This window comes from Narcine bancroftii, chromosome 5 (assembly GCF_036971445.1).
Source record: "Narcine bancroftii isolate sNarBan1 chromosome 5, sNarBan1.hap1, whole genome shotgun sequence".
NCBI classification, from domain to species: Eukaryota; Metazoa; Chordata; class Chondrichthyes; order Torpediniformes; family Narcinidae; genus Narcine; species Narcine bancroftii.
The window spans coordinates 98,042,263-98,061,248 of record NC_091473.1 but is presented as its reverse complement, the minus strand read 5'-3'; the positions used below and the strand labels follow the sequence as shown (position 1 = coordinate 98,061,248).

The 18,986-nt window shown below is 38.1% G+C and overlaps 1 protein-coding gene and 1 long non-coding RNA gene across 2 annotated transcripts in view; one reads left to right on the top strand and one right to left on the bottom strand.

The window, feature by feature from the left end:
• The window catches only part of LOC138763767 (uncharacterized), a 30,341-nt gene extending 21,252 nt beyond the window's left edge, over nt 1–9,089 (bottom strand). Inside the window, exon 1 of the long non-coding RNA XR_011357772.1 lies at nt 9,004–9,089. This is a non-coding gene — a long non-coding RNA (uncharacterized lncRNA). The remainder of the gene's footprint in view (nt 1–9,003) is intronic.
• podn (podocan) overlaps nt 1–18,875 on the top strand; it is a 37,866-nt gene extending 18,991 nt beyond the window's left edge. Inside the window, exons 4-9 of the mRNA XM_069938479.1 lie at nt 2,825–2,934; nt 7,412–7,568; nt 7,663–7,778; nt 8,770–9,427; nt 11,420–11,568; nt 16,405–18,875. Coding sequence (XP_069794580.1) covers nt 2,825–2,934; nt 7,412–7,568; nt 7,663–7,778; nt 8,770–9,427; nt 11,420–11,568; nt 16,405–16,576 — 1,362 coding nt within the window. The 3' untranslated portion in view covers nt 16,577–18,875. The remainder of the gene's footprint in view (nt 1–2,824; nt 2,935–7,411; nt 7,569–7,662; nt 7,779–8,769; nt 9,428–11,419; nt 11,569–16,404) is intronic.
• The last annotated feature ends 111 nt before the right edge of the window (nt 18,876–18,986 follow it).

Genomic DNA, 18,986 nt, shown 5'->3' with positions numbered 1-18,986 from the left:
GAAGATAGGGCTCATGACAGCTGTACAAGAGTTGGTAAGATCACACTTGGAGTACTTTGTGCAGGTCTGGTTGCTACACTACAGGAAGTATGCAATTAATCTGGAGGAGGTGTAAAGAAGATTCTTAAGCATGTTACTGGGACTGGAGGGCTCTAGTTAGAGAGAAATCATAGACGGGTTATTTTCTATGGAGCAAAGGAGGCTGAGGAGTAATTTTCATAGGAGTTTATAAAATCATGAGGGATATAGATAAGGTAGACAGTCACCTTATTTTACCAGGATGGGGGAATTTAAAAGTAGACCCTAGTTTTATTTTATTGAGGTTTACAATAATACAGAAATTAAATAGTACAATTATGTGAGGAATACCAATTATAAGGAAAAAAACAGCCCTGTTGATTCAAAATCCCTACTACGATACAAGGTTGGAAAAAAACTAATATGTGGGTATCAAATGATGACGACCTGGAAATAGACACCACAGTATCAAAGGGTACAACAACCCTGAAACTTTAGATTGTGGTAATGTTCGATAAAATGACTCCACGTCTTTATGAAATTAGTATATTAATCTTTAATTTCATCTCTAATTTTTTTCTAAACTTAAACAAGCCATAATATCATTTAGCCACTTTGTGTGTGTGTGTGTGTGTCTCGGTGGAGTATTGTCTTTCCATTTAATCAATTGCACATCTGGCCATCAATGAAGTAAAAAAAATTGGTTTTGAGTTGAAATCAGTAAAACATCATCTTCTTGAAATGATTTGAAAAGAGCAATTAAAGGGCAAGGTTCCAATTTAACCTTAAGAATCACCAGTAATGTTTGAAAAATATTTTTCGAAAATGTTTCTAAACTAGGGAAAGTCCAAAACATGTGAATCAAAGAAGCTTCAGGAGTTTTACATTTGTAACATAGAGGGTTTATATCAGAGTAAAAATTAGATCATTGAATTTTAGTCATATGTACTCTATGGGCCACTTTAAATTGCAATAAGCAATGTCATGCACAAAAGGAGGTCGTATTAATCAAATTATAAATGGAATCCCAAACCTCATCAGAAAATGAAAGATTCAAATCCTGTTCCCAGTCTCTCTTGATCTTAACTAATGAGGCCATTCTTAAATCAAGCAAATTGTTATAAATAAGAGATATTGATCCTTTATGAGAAAGTTGTAAATCAAAAAGTAAATCAAGAATTTTCGCCTCGGGAATTTGCGGTAAGTCAGGGATATGAGATTGAACAAAATCTCTAACTTGTAAATATCTAAAAAAAATGCATGTTTGATGTTAAATTTAAAAGAAGCAAAATTATTTTGAATAAAAAGGGCTTTAAAATATTAAATCCCCATCTGTGTCAATCCTTAAAAGCTGTATCGTGCAATACGGTTAAAAAAAAGATGATTAGGTATAATAGGACTAGCAAGGGGAAAATTCTGAAATCTAAAAAACCTTCTAAATTGCACCCATATTCTCAAACTATGTTTAAATATTGGATTATCAGTTAACTTGTCTAAAGAGGAAGATAAAAAAAAAGGCCTTAAAGTTGGCAACAATGAAGTATTCTTTGTAAAATTTAATTCCATTTCTACCATGTCGGGTGATCATGGTTTTAAGATGCAAGGGCAAAAAATAATTTAAATGGGATCTGGAGGACCAGATTTTCACATGGTGGTCGTTACATGCCAAGGGAAGTGGAAGAGGAAGGTACAATTACAAGGTTTAAAATATACTTGGACAGGTGGATAGGAAAGCTGTGGAGGCATAGGTCCCAAATGCAGGCAACTGTGTAATTTATTTAGGTGATATCACCTTGGATGAATTGGACCTATTCTGTGTTGAGTAACACTATGATACTGTTGAGTTTTGTTCTTCACTGGTTGTGATAGCTTGTCTGATGAGCAACACAGAGTGATCTTGGCCAAGTTGCTTTATCCCACCTGAGGTGATAATAAGTACAATAGGAATCTTTAAAGAGGGATTAAACAGAATCCCATGATTGTCCAATGACATGTGAATTACGGATGAAGTTAGTAACATTCAGAATTAAGAGTAATTTTAACCTCTCACATATGGTGGGAAGCCAACCAACTCTGATTGGCTGCTTGTTTTACACTGCACCCAATTATTATTTGCCATGAGAGTGAAGTCTGAAGCTGTCAGTGAAGCTCATCAGAGCCTATTATTTTCTGATCCGGGTGGGGGGTGGGGGGGTAACGTTAAAATAATCCTTAAAAGGTTCAAAATGTGGTGAGATATTCAAGTGAACCTGACCTTCCTTGAGCCCAGTAAGAAATTGAGTTTTCAAGACACAAGCTCATAAGAATACTGGTAAGTACTTGTAAAATTTAAAGAAATTGAAATGCCTATAATGTGGTTATTTTAACATTTCTAATGTGTATTAATTATACGGAAGTCCTTCAAATTAAAAATACTGCAGATGTTGGAGATTTGAAATATAATAATAACAAAATGCATTGACAGTACTTAGTAAGGCAGCATCTCTGGAATCAACGTTTCAAGTTCATGACTTTGTCATGAAGCTGAAATGGAAACTTTGTATCTCTTGCCACAGCTCTTCTTAGCATTTTCTGCCCTTACTGAGAATCTTTGATTGATAACTGGAATGCCTTGATAATTCAAGCTTTTTTCACCACAAATGTTGCTTCTTAATGATAGGCAGTGATTTATTCAAATGATAATTGATTGGTCCATGAAGGGGGCCAGTCATCATGAAGAATTTTTGTATGTAATTCAGAGTTAAGTTTGCATTAATTTAACCATTCAGACCAACAATCTACTGATTGTCTCTTGAATATTTTTCAGCTGACAGTTGCTCCAAAATACCTGCCGCAAACCTTGATTAGTGCAGACCTTGCAGCCAATTATCTTACAAAGATCTATCCCCTCACTTTTGGGCAGAAGCCAAATCTAAGGTATGATTTGTCTTGTGAATTAATGAACACATATGTCACAGAACAAATGAGAGGATAGTAAAATTGCTTTTTTTAAAACAGACCTTCTGTCATCACTAACTAGGGTGGATCCCCACACCCATCCCCCTCCCCATTTCTCCCCTTTGAAGCTCTAGCATGTGTGGTGATGGAGTTCCACCAGTGTCATCGGGCCTTGCACAAATCAGCATACTTGTAGTCAATCATATTGTGTGACCCTGTCCATTGTTCTGTGGTCTTTGTCTTTATGCATTTCACCATGTAAATCCCAATTAAGAGTGACTCGATAATACTATTAGAACAAATGTTGCCTTGAACTGTTTCTACCCCAGAACTGCATCAGGAAAGAATGAACTCCTAAAGATGCAAGATTTCTTTGCCATCATTTAGCAGTAGCTTCCAGTCAATTGAAGTAGAGAGCTTTGGGCCAATGTTAATTGTCAGAGAAATTAGATGTGAAAGTATCTTCTAAAAATTACTGTCCAGGTTACAAATGGAAAGACCCAGTGCTCAAGCACCATCATTTAATCGTCAACAAGTCTTATTCTACCAGCCCTCAAACTATAGCATGTTGTGAGGAAATACTCAGTGTAGTTTTCTACAAGGTCAGATGGCACGTCTCTTTGGTCACCCAGCATCTGCGTAGCCACAGCTTGACTAGGAAACAGAGCAGGTGATAAAAACAAGGAAAGATTACCTTTAGGAATAGCACCAGGTATTTTCATTAATACAGATATCTCATATTAAACCCTTCATTTTAAATAAAATATTATAACAAAAAGCTTACTCTACTCAAAAGCAAATGTTTCTGGATGAAGTGTGTTACAATGCTTTATATGCAATGATTAACTTAGGAAGAATCAAACCATCGGGAAGTTGGATTTTTAAAAGCATCCAAAGGTATAAATTTTGAGATAGTCAAATGGATTGAACATTGGCTGAAAGGGAGAGGCCAGAGAGTGGTAGTGGATAATTGTCTGTCAGGTTGGAGGCCGGTGACCAGTGGTGTGCCTCAAGGATCTGTATTGGGCCCATTGTTGTTCGTTATATACATTAATGATCTAGATGATGGGGTGGTGAATTGGATTAGTAAATATGCAGACGATACTAAGATAGGTGGAATAGTGGATAATGAAGGGGCTGCTTAGAAAAGTGGGCTGAAAAATGGCAGATGGAATTTAATGCTGATAAGTGTGAGGTGCTTCATTTTGGTAAGAAGAATCAGAATAGGACATACGTGGTAAATGGGAGAGCATTGAGGAATACAGAAGAGCAGAAAGATTTAGGAGTAACGGTACATCGTTCCCTGAAGGTAGAAACTCACGTGAATAGGGTGGTGAAGAAGGCTTTTAGTATGCTGGCCTTTATCAATCATTGCATGGAATATAGGAGTTGGGAGGTGATGTTGAGATTGTATAAGACGTTGGTGCGGCCTAATTTGGAGTTCTGTGTGCAGTTCTGGTCGCCTAATTATAGGAAGGATATAAACAGAGTGGAGAGAGTGCAGAGAAGGTTTACCAGAATGTTGCCTGGGTTTAAGCATCTGGAGTATGGGGAGAGATTGGACAGATTGGGTCTTTATTCTTTGGAGCGTAGAAGGTTGAGAGGGGATTTGATAGAAGTATTTAAGATTATGAAAGGGATAGACAGAATGGATGTGGATAGACTATTTCCGTTAAGAGGAGGAAAGTTTAAAACAAGAGGACATGAGTTAAGAATTAAGGGGCAGAGGTTTAGAGGTAACATGAGGGGGAACTTCTTTACTCAGAGAGTGGTAGCCGTGTGGAATGATCTTCCGGGAGAAATAGTGGCGGCGGAGTCAATTGTATTATTTAAGAAAAGGTTGGACAGGTATATGGATGAGAAGAAGATGGAGGGTTATGGGCATTGTGCAGGGAGGTGGGACTAAAAAGGGGTGTTTGGTTCGGTGCGGACTAGAAGGGCCTAATGGCCTGTTTCCGTGCTGTAATTGTTATGTTATGTTATATGTATTTGGAGTAGTACTAAACAAAAATAATAGTGTAAATGATAGTTGTAATATTGAGTGTTTATGGCAAAACTCTCTCCGCTAAGATTACTTGTCAAATTGGGCAAGAAATCTAACTCTGGTGGCATTGAACTATTGTAGTGGCCTTAGTTCCTCATCTTGTTCTGAATTATCATCTAGCTATGCTTCATCTATTGTAGGAGGACCCAAGTCAACATTATTCTATGGCTGTGTCATTTATAATTCTGTCAGAAGTCATTGATCATGTTTGCGCAGGACATTGGGGGGGTTGACTGAGACCCATGGAGAAATAAAGGCTTGCATTTAAATCACAACTCCAGCATATCCCAAAGTAGATTTCAGCCGGTGAAATGTAGTGACTGTTGTGGCTCAGGGATGGAGAAGCACAGTAATCTCTCATGAATAATTCTGTGATAATGGCTAGATCATTTCTTACATTGTTGTTGGAAGAAAGGAAAATATTGGCTAAAAACTGGGGATGATTTTCTAACCATAATATCTTCAGCAACTTGATGGAGTAAATGGGCCCTTGTTTCATTGTCTCAGCACATTCCATAGTCCAGCACTCCCTCAGTTCTGCAGTCCCTGCCTGAACAACTTTGTCTCGGCCTGTGAAGAGGAAGTTGGAGCGACAACCTTCTGTCCTAAGAGTGCTACCAACTGAGCCACAGCTGACAGACATACTCAGGAGGAGAGGAAGCAAGCTGGGAAAATAAAACAAGGAAATTTAGCTTCAAAAAAGTAATCTTGTTACTATTGCAAATTATTCAATATTACAACATTTTTGGCAGTTAATTGGATGCAAAGAATTTGGGGTCATTCAGAAAATGCACTGTGTTAATGCAATGTATTTTTTATGCTACATTTTAAACCATGCAAAAGTTTAAAAACTTATTTTATCTGCTTTATGAACTAGAATAGTTTTATACCATGCACAAGTAAGGATGTCTTCCTATTATTATGGAGGGCTTTGCAGAGAGTGTACTTGGAGTACTGCATTCTGTTTTGGTCTCCTTACCTAAAAAAAATTACACTGGACAACAAAGATTTTGCTGCTTGAACATTTTTGAGTGTATTTTATGGATTTTGGGCTGCTATTCACAAAAACCGCCTTACAATTTTCCTATCACGTACCATTTTTAGATATAGTATAACCTATTTTTGAGATTCCCTGTCATATTTTTAGTCTACTAGTATATTGCCCACAAAACAAGCTACTTTAGTCAATCCAAGCTGGGCATGCTATGCAATCAATCTAGGCATGCTCAATCAGGATAGATGCAGACAGGCTATAATAGCACCTTACATATACAGATGCTGTGCCTTACATTGATGTAGATTGAATGCATGTTGATATATACATTCTTTTGGCAATAGCATAGTGAGTGTACTTAACAATAGCATTTATGGACTTGACTTCTTCCCTGCTGATCTTGGTGCAGCCAGTGACAAACATAGTAAAAGGTTTCACCAGGACATTGCGACCCTGGAAAAGTGGTATCAGAATCCATCAATACTGGCCGACTATTATTGGACACTGACACAAGAGGAATTAGATGCTCAGTACAAACAAAAAGCAGCAGCAAAACATTTTTGTGTCAGTTGAACGAACCACAATCTGTCAGCATCATTATGCGATTAAACATGCTAAATACAATCAAAGTTAATTTAATATTTCTCCAACTTCCTACGTGATACAGCAAATCGGAAATGATCTTTGTATTCATCTTGAAGTTGTCTATCATAATCCCCAATTTGTTTACAGGAAGCAAACCTTTGAAAAAATTTGTTGTCAGTGTTAGATGTTTCATAGAGGGAGTGCAGCAAATCTCTATCAGACTGGCTCCAGGTATAGTGGGTTTGCTACAGTGGAGAGATTGAGTGGACTTTAAGTCGATTGAGAGGAGGATTCAATGAAAGTCATGAAATTTGTCCAACGTTGGATGCAGGGAGGATGTTTCCTCTCATCAAGGGTTATTGAACCAGGGGTAACAATTTTAGAGTTAGCAGTAGGCCATGTCAGGCTGAGACGAAAAGAATTTCCTTCCGCCACAGGGTAGAGTATCTGGAATTCTCCAGACTGGGTAGCTATGTTGCATCATTATGTTCAATTAAAACTGATAGATTCTGGAGAAAAGATAAAGAGATGGGGCAGGAAAATACCATTGAGGTAGAATCCTAGCCACAATCTTGGTGAATGACAAAGAAGACTCAAAGAGCAAGATGGCCCACTCTTACAAATATTCTGACAAATATATAGTGTATGAAAGAGAAAGAAGAACATCTGGGTCGGTTTAAATACAAGTTTGGAATGATCTGGAATAAGGCTTCAAATGTATTTGAAATTTTTTTTTTCCTTTCTGTTTTCATGATAATATAAAAATGTTATTGAATGTTACAAATCAAATCAGATGTCAATTTTTTAAAACTTATTTATTCTTAATTCCATAGATCTGTCTATCTTCATAACAATAAACTTGCAGATGCAGGATTACCTGATCATATGTTTAATGGATCTGACGGTGTTGGAATATTAATCATGTCCAGTAATTTCCTGAAGTATGTTCCCAAGAATTTGCCAAAAGGACTGTTCAGATTACATTTAAAAGTATGTGAAAATCATTTTAAAAACAGTGAACTACTATTTCAAGTTCAACAAAATTTTACCTAATTGCTTTCTCTTCCTATTTCAATGGTTACAGAACAATAAACTAGAAAAGATTCCAAAAGGTGCATTTGATAATCTTTCAAATCTCCGTGAACTTTACCTTCATAATAATTACATAACTAATGAAGGAATGGACAATGAAACATTCTGGTAAGGATTTTGCATGTTTAGCGGACAGTAGTTGCAAACGTTTTCATTCTATGCTGTAAAATGTAACATTTTTCTACAGTTGCGTCCTTGACTAAAGATTTTCCAGAAATTCTTGATGCTGTTTTGCAAATTTCTTTGTTTTTGCAAACCCAGGAATCTCCTGTTTTGAATCATATCACTATTCTGTCCTAATTGGGGGGGGGGGGGGGGAAGTATATTTCTTCCCACCTCACAGGTGAAATATATTCAATTTATTTACACCCCCACTGACCTATCACCACTCTTGAACAAAATAGCTGTTTTATATTGCAAATTGCTGTGCATTATGAATCAAGCACATGGAAGACAAATAATGCATTAATTTCTGCATAGGTTTCAGAGCAGGAAGGGGATGCTCTTTTTAGAATGTGGAGTGCCAAAAGAGCGATTCAAATTTCTTTGTTTTTTTTTTTCCCCGGAGTTCAGTAAGGGAAGAACCAGTGGAAGAGAGATGCAAAGACAGATTTCATTGCTTGGACTAGGTGAAGCCACAGACATCTATGGCAAATATTCACAAAAGGTCAGATCTGGTTGAGTAATGTTTTGAGAATTGCAGAAAGTTTCAGAGATTTTGGTGCCGTAAGGCTGAGGAGGAACTTGGCGATTTTAAAACAGAATCATTTACTAGGCACTAATGTACTTTTCGGTGAACAGATTTAGATGCAAGTCAGGGTACAGAGAGGCAGTTGTTTAACAGTCCAGTGTCATCATCACTGGATACCTTTTTTAATTTGATTAAACATTTTTAAATCAACAGTCATCCAAAACTATCCCAGTTAGTATTCTTCATCCAGTCATTCTCTGTGCTTCCTAAAGCAATACAAGGTGACAAAAATGGCTTGCAGCTAAGTTGTACCTCAAGCCATTTTGGGGGCTGTCCTAATTCCACTAATAAATAGACTGCTGTAGCATATGTAGAAATGTACATTATCCGTGTTCTTGTTGACTTAAGGAAACTGTCAAGCTTGGAATACCTGGATTTGTCGAGCAACAATCTGACTCAAATACCATGTGGGTTACCTCGAAATATTATCCTTCTCCACTTGGAGAAAAATGCCATCAAATCAATACCTGCTAACCGGTTGACACAGATAAAGCATCTTGAATACCTCTTGCTTCATAATAACAAGATAAAGGCAAAAGCAATTTCACCACTTGCATTCAAGGGACTTAAAAAGCTCCATACCTTTCATCTCTACAATAACATGCTTGAAAGAATCCCAAGTGGCTTACCACGACGGGTGAAGACATTAATGATTCTCCATAATCAGATCTCAGAAATTTCCAGGAATGATTTTGCTTACACGTACTTTTTGACAGAACTTAACCTAAGTTACAACAAACTAACGAGTCCCAAAATCCACCCAGAAGCATTCCGGAAAATGAGGTTGCTTGAATCTTTGGATTTTTCTGGAAATAATCTGAATGTAGTGCCCAGTGGTCTGCCAAAGAATTTGCACATATTGAAGCTGAAGGAAAATGAAATTAACTCAATTCCGAAACGCTCGCTCTCAAGAATGACAAAATTGAAGGAGCTCTTCCTGAATAATAACAAACTTAAACTGAACTTGGTCTACCCAGGAGCATGGAAACAACTGTCTACACTCCAGGTAAGACATTAGCATCAACTGTGCAAAGAAACAGTATTTGAGAGGGTGTGGAAGAGATTTATCAGAAGAGTTCCTGAAAGTAAGGATTTTAGCTACAAGGTTATGCTGAAGAAGCTTTGGTCGTCCTTGCTGGAGATTTAGGATATTTGAGAGAAGTGTGAAAAATTATGATGCATTTAAACAAGAGAAACAAAAGATGTTCTCATTAGCTGATAATACAAGGATTAAAAAATTTTTAATGGTTTTGGACAAGATAGTTAAAGAGAACCAAAAGTTTTTTTTTCAGAAGTGGTAAGGACTTTGAACTCAGTGCCTGTAAGGTGGTGGAGGTAGGAATGATCACCAATGTTCAGAAGAAAATTGGTCTATAGTGATCAAAAGTGAAAACCCTTTTCTCCATCTTCAATTGTAGGGTCTTGAGTTAAGTACCTGACGCTGATGAAATCTGACAATTTGAAAAACAAACAAAAATAATCTGTAGACGGTGGAAACCTGAACAAAAAGAGAAGGTGAAAGGTCATTCAGCTGGTCAGGTTAAAGGGGAACTGTCGTTATCTTCTGGAAAGTGGGCGGGAGGATCTTCAGTTGCATGAAAGATGGAGAGAATGTTTGTGATAGGTTGGAAATCTGGAGGGGTTGGGGGGGGGGTCCAATGACACAATTGCTTTTGGACATAGCTGGGGAAGGGAATTGTTACCCAATTTACCGTAACTATTTGGCTTACTTTTTAATTATCTGTTGCACTTCCTACTTCAAGAATATATAACAAATGGATAAGGAAGTGGAGTTGAAGTTATATATCAGAATTTTCAGTGGCCATAGTGATTAGGGAGAAATAAAAGTGGAAATGCTTGGTAGATCAGGCAGCATCTGTGGAGAGAGAGAATGAGTTCGGTTCTGTGATCTTTCAACTGAACTGTAGTTAGAAATCAAATATATTTTAAGTTGCAGAAAAGCAAGTGGTTGAGAGGGAGAAACAGGATACATTCAGGGCTACCTAACTTTGCACAGAGAAACTTCAAAATAGCTCAGACTCCAAGTTTAGAAATGTGGTTAGCCTGAACAACACAAGTTTGGACTTCCTTTTATTGCAATAACATTTATTATCGTCCACGATGATGGTTTGACATACCTGACAACACAATTCGGAATTGAAAACATAAAATGTTGGAAATATCGAACAAGATGACAGAATGGTGCAGCAGGCAGGCCCGCTGCTCCTCACTTCTCAAGAGACCTGGGCTTGATCCTGACCTTCGATGTTTTTGTGTGGAGTTTGCACACTCTTCCCATGACCACTTTGATTTCCTTCCACATCCCAAAGACAAGCAGGTTGGTCAGTTATTGGCAACTGTAGAGTATCTCAAGTGTGTAAGTGGTAGGCTGGGGAATCTGAGGTGTGGATACTTAATGGGGATGTGAGAGACAGCAGGTTACAGGGGAATGTGGAGGAATGAGAATTTTGGGACTGTTAAGAAAAGCACCAAAGGTCAATGGTCCAAATGGCTGCCTACTTTGTAAAAGTATAAAAAATATTAAACAAAAAATTCAGGCAGAAACTGTGAAAAGAGAAACAGTGTTAAAGGTTAAGCATTCATCAGAACTGAAATATTGCTGGAAGGTTACTGAATTGAAATGCCAATATATTTCTCTCTCCACATATACTGAGCATGTTAACATTTTTTACTCAAATAGCAATAGATCATGAAAAAAACTTTTTTTAAAAACTGGTAACTTTATTGATTCAAGAGATCATCAGAGAGTTTTAGGACAAAGAAAGGGTGTGAAGAAAGGTTTAAGGGGAATTATAACTTTCTCACTGTATATTGCACAATAATCCTTTAAATTCAATTAGGTAACCCAAACTAAATGATACAAGGTGGTAAAAATCATCTGTACTTTGAACTATATCATGCAAACAATATACCAGCTTTGTGCACACTGGATACAAGTGTCATCTTTCATTTGTTATACCCTGTATTCTATCTACAGCTTTTGGATTTATCAGGCAATCAGCTCTCCAATATTCCAACCGATCTGCCAGAATCTCTGCAGTACATTTACCTCCAGAACAATCAAATTTCTGTCATCCCAGAGAATGCTTTTGAATCTACACCTAACATCAAAGGGATTTTTCTCAGGTAAGATGATTTAAATAGCCACAAGATTGAAAATTACTGATTGTCAAAGAGAAAAGGTCCCTTCGTGCTACCAATTTAATGGGGGGCGGGGTGGGGGGGGGGGGGGGAGAGAGAGAAGTAAATTAGAATAGATTTTTTTCTACAACAAAATGTCTGGAAAATCACAAGAATTGCAGCTGTTGGAATCTTGAGCAAACAGGAGGGACAAGACATCCAGTGGATAGAAATGGATAGTCAACATGACTAAGGTGGAAGGAAGAGATAACAAGCATGAAAAGGAACTAGCAGAAGCGGCCAAGAGATAATAGGAAGGTTGGAGATGAGTGAGGACACAGGTATGAGGAAGAGACCATGAGGAAGTAATGGGCGAAGGTAAATTACAGAAGGAAACAGTAGAACCCGATCAGAGACAAATCACCTGGAATTGGAAAGGTCACTGTCAGGCTACCCAGACAGAATATTGTTCGGCTGTTCTTCTACTTTGCATTTGGCCTCATCTTGGCAGTGGATGAGGCCCAGGACAGACAGGACTGTGTGAGAATGGTGGAAGGAATTTCAGGTGGCAGCCAAGGGCAAAGCGCAAGTAATCACCCAACGTTTTTGGTCTCACTATGTAGAGGAGGCCACACCAAATGCGGTGGACTAGGTTGGAGGGGATGCATGTGAAACTCAGCTGTCTATGGCCCTGGAATCAGAGGGGGGATGTGCAAGGACAAGTCTTGCATCCACTGGAGTTGCATTAAGAAATGCCTAAAGGGGTGAAAGGAGAGATGGAAAGGCAAAAATGTGGGATCATGTTATAGTTAATAGAGGTTTTGAAGAATTATGTGCCGGATGTGGAGGCTGATGGGGTGAAAAGTGAGGACTAAGGGAACTCTGTCCTTATTCTCCTTGTTCTGTCTGGGGTGGGGTGGGGGGGGGGAGAGATATGGGTGGAAAATGGGCTAAGAGTGCAAATGCAAAAAATAGGAGAAATGGGTAAGGGGTTTATCAATGACAGTTGAGCAAGAGGAATCATGTTTCTTCAAGAAAGATGAATATAGGGTGGTAGATGTGGTTTATATAGATTTTAGTAAGGCATTTGACAAGATCCCCCATGTTCAGAAAGCCATGAGGTATTGGATCCATGAAACCTTGACTATGTGGATTAAAAATTGGTTTGCCTGTAAAAAAAAACAGTAGTCGTGGATGGAAAGTATTCTGCCTGGAGGTCAGTGAATAGAGGAGTTCTGCAGGGATCTACTCTTCGTGATTTTTAAAAAATAAATATAAATAATCAAGATTAAGAAGCAGAAGGATGGGTCAGTAGGTTTGTGGATGATATGAAGGTTGGAAGATTTGTGGATAGTGTTGAAGATTGTCAAAAGTTACAAAAGGATATAGACAGGATACAGAGTTGGGCAGAAAAGTGGCAGATGAAGTTCAATCCTGATAAGGGTGAGGTGATGCATTTTGAAAGGTCAAACAAGGCTCAGTACAGGTTAATTGTCGGATACTTAACAATGTGGAGAATCAGAGGGACCCTGGGGTTGCCATGCAGGTTGGTAGGATAGTTAAGAAGGCCTATGGGATGCTGGCCTTCGTAAATAGGGGGATTGAGTTCAAGAATCGAGATGTCACGTTGCAACCCTGCAAATCTCTGGTGAGACTGCACTTAGAGTATTGTGTTCAGTTCTGGTCACCTCATTATAGGAAGGATGTGGAAACTATGGAGACACATTGTAGAGGAGATTTACCAGGATGTTGCCTGGATTGGAAAACAAGTCTTATGAAGCAAGGTTTGCAGAGTTGACACTTTTCTCTTTGGAGTGAAGAAGGATGAGAGGAGACTTAATAGAGGTCTACAAGATGGACAGGCAGCACCTTTTTCCAAGGGCAGGAATAGCAAACACCAGGGGACATCTCCACAAAGTGAAGGGAGGAAAGTTTAGCGGAGACATCAGGGGTTAGTTTTTTTTTTACACAAAGAGTGTAGGTGCCTGGAATGCCTTGCCAGGAATAGAGATGGAGTCTGAAACAGAGGCATTTAAGAGACTCTCAAACAGGCACACGGATGAAAGAAAAATAGAGAGTTGCGATGTAGGGTTTAGTACTTTTTTGGTAAGAATATACAGATTAGCACAACATCGAGGGCCAAAGGGCCTGTACAAATAATGTTCTTTGTTCTAAAGACAACATTTTATATGGCCTGGAGTGGAGACCCTCATCCCAAGAACAGATATGTTGAAGATGGAGGAATTCAGAGAGAGGAATAGCATCCTTACAAGAGACAGCTTTAACAACAGGCGTAGTCCAAGTAGCAATAGGTGTCACTGGGTTTGTAATAAATGTTCTAGATAAACTGTCTCCTGAGATGGAGAGGGTGAAGGAGAGGTCTAGAAAGGGAAGAGAGGCATCAGAAATGGTTCATGTGAATTTGGGATGAAGGTTGGCAGTGAAAGTGATGACATTTTTGAGTTCTGTACCAATGCAGTTATCAATGTAGAGAAGAAAGAATTGGAGAGTAGAAATGTAGATTTGGAAGAGTGATTCTTCCGCACAACTAACAAGGGTAGGTGTAGCTGCAGTCCATCCATTTGTCTATGGCTAAACCATGACTTTGGGGAACAAAATGGGAGGAACTGAAGGACAGATTGTAATGGTAAGAACAAGTTCCGCTGAGTGGAGGAGAGCGTGAGTAGAAGGAGCTGATCAGATCTCTGTTCAAGAAAGAAACTGGGCCCCAAAACTTTCCTGATGAAGAATGTATGCATTTAGGAATTCCACGTACATGGAGGTAATGAGGCACTGGGGGCTGAGGAGTTGGAAGTTTTCAGAAAGGTGGAAAGCATTCAAGTTGATGAAGTATAGTGGGAAGGATCAGGACAAGGCAAAGTCAAGGTATGAGGAGATGGGTTCGGTGGGTCAGGAGCAGGTAGAAACAATGGACCTGTCAGGGCAGTCCTGGTTGTGAATCCTGGGTAGAAGTTAGAATTGGACTGCACAATGTTGGAAACTAGCAGAATGAGATCTATAATGGTATGGGAGTCGGTCACCAGATCTGTGGAATCTAGTTGGGTAAATTAAAATAACTGCAGGTAAATTCCATCAGCAACTTGAAAACAGAATAGTTGTTTTACAGAAGCTGCTCAGCAGGCAATGATGCATGAATCAGCTTCTAAAACCATTGAAAATGTTGATTTAATAAGGCAACTGGGTTTATTTCTGGTCAGAGACGGATGAGAAAGTGAATGGATAAAAATCAAACTATTTAAATAGAGTTTGGCCTTTTTTTTTTATTTTTGTTTCCAATACTTTCCAGTTTGTCAGCTTGGATAAATGGTCATTGCATGTCAAGAATGGATCTGTGGGATTGAGTGCACATTTAGAATTCATTGATATGATTCCTATGGATGCTGCATGACCTGCTGAGTTCTCCAGCACATTGTTGTATTGCACTCAGCCCCAGCATCTACAGACTTTCATGTTTGGCTCAGTGATGGGATTCTTGCCTTTGGGCATGTGGTTAGGGATTCAAGCACTTAGTGAGAGTCCTTTCTCTTCAAAGCCAGAGGTGCTTGCAGAAAATTTCCATGAGCTATATAATTTCATGGTAAACCAAGAACTCACCCAAAATACTATGTGAAACTTGCATCTAAAGGTGAGACAACACTACACTGTCAAAAGTGCTACCTGGTGAATAAAATATTAAACAGAGGACCTCGTATATCTTTGCAAGTGAATGCAAATATTGTTATAGAGCAGGAATATTGTTGGGAATATGACTGACCAATGAGTATTAATCAATTACTAACAGATATTAGGGGACATGAGGCTGAACTTTTGTTGAGATTTAGTGCTCCTTGATATAAATGCTGCTATGCTTTGGGATGCCTCTGGAAACCCAGATTCCACACTCACATTGTTGAGTTCCACTGGTTATTCTCTGCAATGCCAAGAGAGAAGCTTGCTGAGCCTTCCGCTCATGAGCCCATTTGTTTGCAAGGGGATTTGATGGCTGCATGTTGAAGGATTGGAGTGGAGATGAAAGAAAAAGGATGAAAATGGTAATTTGCTTTTTTTTCTAATTGTTCATTTTGTTTATCTCATTAGTGTTCAAACTAGCTGCTCTAAATTCACATAATAATTTTATACTATAAACTCTGTGCTTGATCAGGTAGATAGGATGGTTAAAAAGCCTTTCAGCATATTGGCCTTCATCAGAGTGCTGAATATAGAAGTTGGGAGGTCCCGTTGCAGTTGTACAAGATGTTGGTAATTGTGCATTTGGAGTATTGTATTCAGTACTGGAGGCAAAATATTGTCAAGCTGGAGTGGGTGCAGAGAAGTTATACAAGGATGTTTCCATGAATCAATGCCTGGGCTACAAGGAGCAGTTGAGCAGGCTTGGGTTTCATTCCCAAGAGCACAGGAAGATGAGGGTTATCTCACAGCAGTATACCAAATAATGAGGAATAGACTGAGTGAATGCAGTTAGCCTTTTGCCCAGCCAGAGAAGGGGAAAATTAATAACCAGAAGACATAGGTTTAAGGTAAGAGGGAGTATTTAACAGGAATCTCCAGGGTAATTTTTTTAAGCGGGTGGTGAGGGTGTTGGATGAGATGGTTGAGGCAGGTATTATTGCAGTGTTTAAGAAAAAAATGGATGGATACATGGAAAGGATAGGTTTCAAGGGATAGGCAAGTGGGACTATTGTGGGTGGGACATTTTGGTCGGCATGGGCAAGTTGTTTCCCCACTGTGCAACTGCAAATATGTACAGAATCTTCTATAAAACTTTTTTTTAAAGTTGCAAATAATTTCTTGTATTTTGAGCACAACCTTTTTCTTTTACAGGGATAATAGTCTAACAATTACTAGAATAAAAGATACAGCATTTGAAAAGCTGAAGTTCTTACAAGTGCTGGATATGGGTGCATACACTGAGTCCACTTCCACAAAGGAGAATGGCACTTCAGAAGACAACTCAGAGAATAATGCTGACCAAGTTATTGAGAATGATAAGTAATCGCATGCAAACAATAATCAAGACATTTAACATTGTGTTTTCCATATACAAAGATTGTATATTATAGCCATTATTACTTATTTGGAGTAGTTTCTTTCCCCCAACTTTAAGCTCACTCCAATGTTCATATCTACTGATACCTTAACTCCCTTTTGTCTTCCACCTCCCTCTCAATTCACTAATTTCATCTAAACCCCCTAACCACATCCTTGGTACCATCTTAAACCAATTCAAGTACTTAATTTCACCTCCTCAGCCTCAAACTGTCTCCCATACAAATCAGTGCATCTTTTAAAAAAAATTATCATCCTTAAGAAAGGTTCCCTATTTAACCAAATGCCAAGGCTCAAATTTTCATTGTTTTTCACTACCAGAGTGTCGTTTACGTCCACAGTCTACGCACTCCTTAATCCAAATCTCCCTAATCCAGTTTCTTGGGTGCCCATGATACCATAGATGTGCTAGTTAAAGCATCAAACACTATCCCATAGATAGAAGTGAAACACAAAAGTCTGCAGACACTGTGGTTGAAGTTAAAACGCAATGCTGGAGAAACTCAACAGATCAAACAGTGTACTTAATAACATCAACCTCCTCACCAATATCAAGAGATGTGAAATGTAACATCTTGTTTAGCCTTGAAATACAAATAGAATATTCTGGAAACACTCAACAGGCAACATCTGTGGAGAGTTAATGTTTCATAATTATGACCTGGAAACACTACAAATTATGCTTTGAGCTGCAGTGAATACAGAGAACAAAGGGGAAGTCTGTGATAGAGATGGAATTACACAGAAGTAATGATGTTGGAGGAGAGATGATAACGAAGATGATCTGCCTGAAACAAATGTAATTAGGAGATGAATTAATGAAAAAGAGAAAAATACAGATGTAAAATATTGCAAGTGCTGGAAAGCAGAAATATATTTGAAGAACCCAGCAATTAGCCTTTGCAAAGCATGAAAAACAGGTTATTGTTACAGGTTATTGACATTTCAACTCTGAAACAATCTGGAAAAGATGATTAACAAAGTGTGGAGCTTCATTCAAATCTCAGACTGTATAGCCTGTTGGAAGATCAGAAGCTACTTGAGCTTACTGGTGAATGATGCATCATATCAGATTGGGGGTAGAATGGAGAATTAACATAACAGACAACTAGAAGATTATGGTGATTTTTTTTCTCTCTCCACAGATGCTGCCTGGCCTGCTGTGAATTTTGTTTTTATTTTTGATTTCTGGTAAATATAGTTTTCTATTGCATTTCAATTATTGTTCCTCCCCAAAGTCAGTTTCCTTCTTTTACCTCTGATTCTAAAACTATATTTTAAACCTCAGTTTTCATCCTTGGATCAGGATTTTGCCAAAAGTAACCCATGCTTTTACTGGCTTTATGTTTACTTTTTTTTTTCTATAGCTCAAGTTTCCCATCTCAACTCTCCATAGAATTCATTAGATCAAATAGGATCCATGTTTTCATTCCTCCATCATCTGTGTCTCCAAACCCACTCAAATGCTATGCTCCAGCTAATCTTTAAAGCTTTTCCAATGATCTTGTCCTTTCTCCCTGCTTCCTGCCTTCCATCTAGTGTATAACCACACCTCTCAAATACCCTCTCAACATTTACAGCTTTTCATTTTTTGTCACCGTTTTGCCAAAAATTTGTACCTGTTCATCTCCTTTCTTGCCTCAAAGTTTTCAAGTTATTCCCCTCTTCTACAATCTCACCATGTTTTTTTCCAATTGATTTTTTTTCCCAAAATGTGTAAAGTGCTATGAGAAATCTTCTGTACATAAAGAATATGATTTAAGTGTAAGTAGTAGTTTGCAGATGAAGACAATGGCATATGCAGGAAGACATTGGCAGAGTTGCTATTACTGTACCTTTATAAATCAATCCGTTGATTGTGTCAATATCCATATATATTACTTAGAATAAATCCATAAATAACAGAAACTTCTTTATCTGACATTTGTATATCTTAAATCTAACTTTCAAAGAGAGGTTAAACTTTTATTGAATGTATCCATCTCCTTCCTTTCAAAAGATTGTTCCCCAATCATGAGGAATTAAAAAGGAGCTCCATCCAGTCCACTATACTAATGTTGATGAGAAGATGTTTCCATTTAACTCTGACTAATGACATACATATTAGTACTACCACAATTTTATTTTGAAAATAAAATTTATAACACAGGATTTGAATGTGTTACTAATAGGGTGTCTCTAAAATTTGTTTTAAACCCTTGACATTAATTTTCAACAGGACTACTTTGAGTATTTTACAGTATTGGTGACACGTTACTACATTAAAATTGTAATGTACTCCTCTTGTGGTCTCTTTGCATCACTAGAACTTACAAGTGTGAAGTTGCTTTGATAGTTACTTTATGTATTAAAGAATT